The 4508-nt window shown below is 37.7% G+C and overlaps 1 protein-coding gene across 1 annotated transcript; it reads right to left on the bottom strand.

The window, feature by feature from the left end:
* Positions 1-470: 470 nt before the first annotated feature.
* On the bottom strand, positions 471-3794 carry LOC149208677 (cellulose synthase-like protein E1). The gene is made up of 8 exons (XM_089394119.1): positions 3449-3794; positions 3030-3354; positions 2759-2899; positions 2479-2604; positions 2151-2363; positions 1811-2062; positions 1372-1719; positions 471-1264 (listed from the first exon to the last, which is right to left on the bottom strand). The coding sequence occupies exons 1-8, from the start codon at positions 3703-3705 to the stop codon at positions 695-697; spliced, it is 2232 nt and encodes a 743-aa protein (XP_089250245.1). The 5' UTR covers positions 3706-3794; the 3' UTR covers positions 471-694.
* Between the last annotated feature and the right edge of the window lie 714 nt (positions 3795-4508).

The following is a 4508-nucleotide window of genomic DNA, read 5'->3' as shown; positions in this document are numbered from 1 at the left end:
AAAAAACATAAATTTAATCTCATATATATAGATATAATTTAAAGATAAAAAACATTAATGCCTTTTTACTCGGTTATCTTTATTTTCATTATAAATTTTGGAATATTTTAAGAGGAGTAGAGTAAAACAATTAACATGACTTCTATTGATTGAATTACAGAATATTTACTTGACTAGTATACCACATAATAATTAAACTTATATTTTCTAAATCTATAACCAAGTTAAGTTCAGCTCTTTTAATCTATCCGTTAGTCAAAAACAAAATAAGTCACTTCCTTAACATCATTGATTGAATTACAGAATGTTTACTTGACTAGTATACCACATAATAATTAAACCTATATTTTCTAAATCTATATCCAAGTTAAGTTCAGCTCTTTTAATCTATCCGGTAGGAAAAAACAAAATAAGTCACTTCCATAACATGAACGGTTCCACCATACTCCACGGAGTCAAAAACTATCATATAGATATTAAACTTGGAAACAGAATTGGATATTTCTCAGAAAGATGAGAACCATCACATATGCGAACTTCCAAGTGGGATAATGAGCTTTAATCTTACAGAGAGATTTGGATATTTCTCTAGAAAAACAAAAACTATCACATATGCGAACTTCGAACTGCGCATAATGAACATTAAGTCGAGAATAGTTTTAATAGCTTATTATCTTTTAAGTCACCAGCCTTATTATAGTTCTCGTGACCAGGCGGGAATGGTCATGGAAGCGACCGAACAAACAGAAACTGCAACTGAAATAGAGAAAATGGTAATGGAAGCAGGTATTCTCCCTGTGTCCTTCCTCATAAGCATGGCCTCCAATATAGGATAACTAATTATCACTATGAAGCTGCACAAAAGTAACTGCAAAATCATACACTCAAAAGCCGAATACCCTTCTCGCAGTATTCGAACTAACCCACCCATCAGAGATATCAAGTTTATTGCTGCCAAGGTTGCTGGTGGAATAAACAAACCAGATGCCACACCAAACTCAAAAATTTCCTCCTCGTATCTTTTGGCCGCTTCACTATCCACTACTTTGTTCGTCACCTCAAAGCCTACCTCTGATACACCAAAAAGTTTGCCAGCAACTTCAATCAAGCCAAACAGATAGGATGTCACGCCCTTTATCATCCACATTCTCTGATCGTTCCACCAACTTTTAAACGAGCCCCCGATCCATATAAACTCAATCAGACTGTAACTATATGCAGATACTGCTAACGACGCAAAGAGAAAGAACCATGAACTTGATACCTGCGTATAACCAAACAAATAACCGTAATGAAAAACAGGCAAAAAATCATTGTGGAACGATACTAAAAAAGAGTATTTCTGAAGTTTTTGCATTTGATGAAAAATACCTTTGGAAATATTGATTGACCACGAAGCATGCAAAGACCAGGAATTAAACCGCAGCAAAGTATATGAATGGAAGACAGACACCATAGTGAGTAGAAACTATGGCACATTCTCTGTGCTATTAGTGTTCGCTTAATTCCATATACGTGTGGGCAAAACTTACTTACAAACAATTCCATGTGGCCAACAGCCCACCTTTTATGCTGAACTAGTGTATCATTCAAATTATTTGGTGCGCACCCCAAAAAAGCATTTCGTCTTGGAGTACAGAAAATAGATTTCCATCCTCTGCAGTGTATAACAAAGCCTGTCAATATATCCTCCACAGCACAGCCATAAATCATGCCAATCTGCAAGAGACAAATTTGTGTTTCGGCATTTAGTATCTTGGTATTTGGTCACCTTATATGATTAAGAATTGACACGGGAAGTGGGACCTGCCTCTTTGCCCCACAGGGTGTTATCTTCGTATGTGCAATTTGCAAGATCCCGTGCATGATTCAGCATCTTTGATGGACTTGTTTTGTCTTTTGCAACGCTTTCGTCTTCTGTACAAACAATGGAGTATGCAGCTTTATGATATTTTGAGGAGCTCTGTGGTCTTTCACTTCCGCATAAGGCATCCCTACGGTGAACGCATCCGGTGCCTACGTAGAATGGACCTTCAATTCCATCTATTCCTTCATATTGGATCTGCAATTGAAAATTTACAGGTCTTATTAATGCCGTTAACTTGATATTTTCACATAATTTCGCAGATGTGAAAGCCGTATATACTCACATCGAATATCGTCTTGAGATTATTCGCATATAGGTCATTCTTCGTGATGCCATGAAAGCTTTGAGGAAATTGGACGTAGGCAAACTGGTCACCTGTCGTGGGGTCCAAGAAAAAGCACATGGCTTGACGAAGTGCTTCACAATTGTTGGTGTACATGTCGCAATCAAGAGTGAGAATGAAGGGAGCATTGCTCATTACGCCAGAGACTCTTAGCTGCCAACGTTACAAATTAGTTCTTGTAATATTTGGCGACCTTAACTAGACTGTACTACTAAATTTATTCGTCGACCGCTTGGTAATTGGAACAGAAGATATGAAAATATATTACCAGAACATTAAGAGCACCGGCCTTGTAATGGTGGGGAATTCCAGGTCGCTTCTCACGCGAGACATATATAAGACCGGGCACATCATTTCCTTCAGTGTCCCTCTCCTCTCCTTTCTCCAGTAAAATCTGCACTTACCAATCAAAGATTCGGTCGAAATAAAACACAACTGACAAATATATGTGCAGAATTTGAATATGGTGCAAGACAGGTGATCTGAACTAGAAATGTTTAGCACAGCATAAAATAGATATGATTCGAAGCCTCAATAAGGCAGAAGACCTGAACTATACTCGGATGATCTCGCCTACTGCTTCCAGAAACCCAGTCCTTGAATCCCTTGTGTTCTTTCTGTTTGTCTGCTGGAACACTGCCCATCTCCATAACTTCGTTGATTCGATCCTTCAATTCCAAATACAATTTCTGATAGAAGAATGAAAGGGGGCAAAAAAAAAGTCAGTTTAAACCTGGTACAAGAAGCGGAGAAAGTAAAAAACTAGAAGTAATAAGTTTAGTAGCTAGCGTTCTCCAAGATATAATGCTATCGCCTTACATTTGCATGTTTCCAGTCTCTTGTGAAGTGCAAATTCACATTTTCCAGAGCATTGGAATTTGAGAAGTATGCCTCTGGACATCTGTCTTGAATGGAGTAGTTATCACAAAATGGAATCCAAATCTTTGCAAAACGTGAAGCTTCCAAGAGAGCATAAAATGTCAGCGGGGATCCTCCATCATCAGAAACATAACATGACAATTTTCCCACAGGATAATCTATAGCCAGAGCGGACAATACTGTGTTTATAACAGTCAGTGGAGGTTCTTTGATAGGATCAGCGGTGCATATAAATATATCCACAGGCGGTAAATCGCGCTCAAACCTGACAATATATTCATTTAACATAGCCATGAAACCGTTGTATAAATTCAGATTTAATTCTGGTTCTCCTGAAAAAAAGATGAGCAAGTTATTACCTCTGAGAGAGTCTTTTTGGGAATACTGTTCGCTGAACTGGCCACCACCTAAAGGTCTGCTCTAAAATCCATCTGTATGAGAAGCCTAGTTCTGCAACAAATATCACAATCCATGGCCAATAATCCTCACTTGGGATATGCATCAGCCGATAATATATGAGACCAATTATTGCAGAAAAGTGGACGCAGGCATAAACTCTGTATATGAGGGATTTCTTTTCCCGTGTAGTATACAGAGGAAAGTCGTTAGGTTCCATGAGCAGCTTCCTTCAATTACCAAAGACAAAGTATACCCTCATATATGTCGTTGCATTCTTTGTTTTACAATTACACTATTCAATAGTCACGGCATTCTTATAAAGCTCCAAGCTATATTATTGTACTTCAGATTGAAACGAAAGATTCTCTTACAGTCAAGAGATTGTCTGCATGATGTGTGGCTGGCATTCTGAACCTTATCGTCCCACGGTCCCACTCGATGCAACATTCCTTGCACGGTTAATGACATGGATTTGTATTTCAGTATTTGGATTTCGAATATGTTTATAATATTCCACCATCATCATAATAATAAATATTTTTTATTTTTTTATTTTTTATTTTTTATTTTTTATTTTTTATTTTTTATTTTTTTTATTTTTTTTCGCTTAAGCAAGAGTCCAACTTTCTAATTCATTAAAGTGTAAAATCCATTACATAATGTATAACAGTTCACCAGGAACTTAAGAAAAAAGTGGATAAAACCCAAGACTCCCAAATACCTAGCCCAAGGCCGAAGTCCCGCCCCTTACACACCACATTGCTACCTCTTAAAGGGAATACCAAGCCTCCAAACTACTAAACCATTAACCGCTAACTTTCCAGGCCTCAAGGAAACCTCCAAAGCAAACAGCATTGGAAGCCATAAAGACTCCAAAACCCGGGAAGTCATAAATAGTTCATTAACTTGCATCCCCCGATTCGCTTCCTTAATCTCCACCATTGGATCCTTCTAATCAATCCAACGATTGTAGAGTATTTTGCAATGTAAAGAAGCCCGACTGTTAACCAGAAGGTCCCA

This window comes from Pinus tabuliformis, chromosome 1_2 (assembly GCF_031772625.1).
Source record: "Pinus tabuliformis cultivar Carrire ecotype Pingquan chromosome 1_2, CPIR1, whole genome shotgun sequence".
NCBI classification, from domain to species: domain Eukaryota; kingdom Viridiplantae; phylum Streptophyta; class Pinopsida; order Pinales; family Pinaceae; genus Pinus; species Pinus tabuliformis.
Note: the sequence above shows the minus strand (reverse complement) of the source record. Positions and strands in the feature narration are given on the sequence as shown.

What these genes read in the sequence shown, in the direction of transcription:
- LOC149208677 (XM_089394119.1), bottom strand. Translation starts at nt 3,705, where the DNA reads ATGGAACCTAACGACTTTCCTCTGTATACTACACGGGAAAAGAAATCC. An exon ending in CCAAAAAGACTCTCTCAGAG is followed by an intron (nt 3,355 to 3,448) that starts GTAATAACTTGC and finishes ATATATTGTCAG; the next exon opens with GTTTGAGCGCGATTTACCGC. An exon ending in ATCTCAAGACGATATTCGAT is followed by an intron (nt 2,063 to 2,150) that starts GTGAGTATATAC and finishes TTTCAATTGCAG; the next exon opens with ATCCAATATGAAGGAATAGA.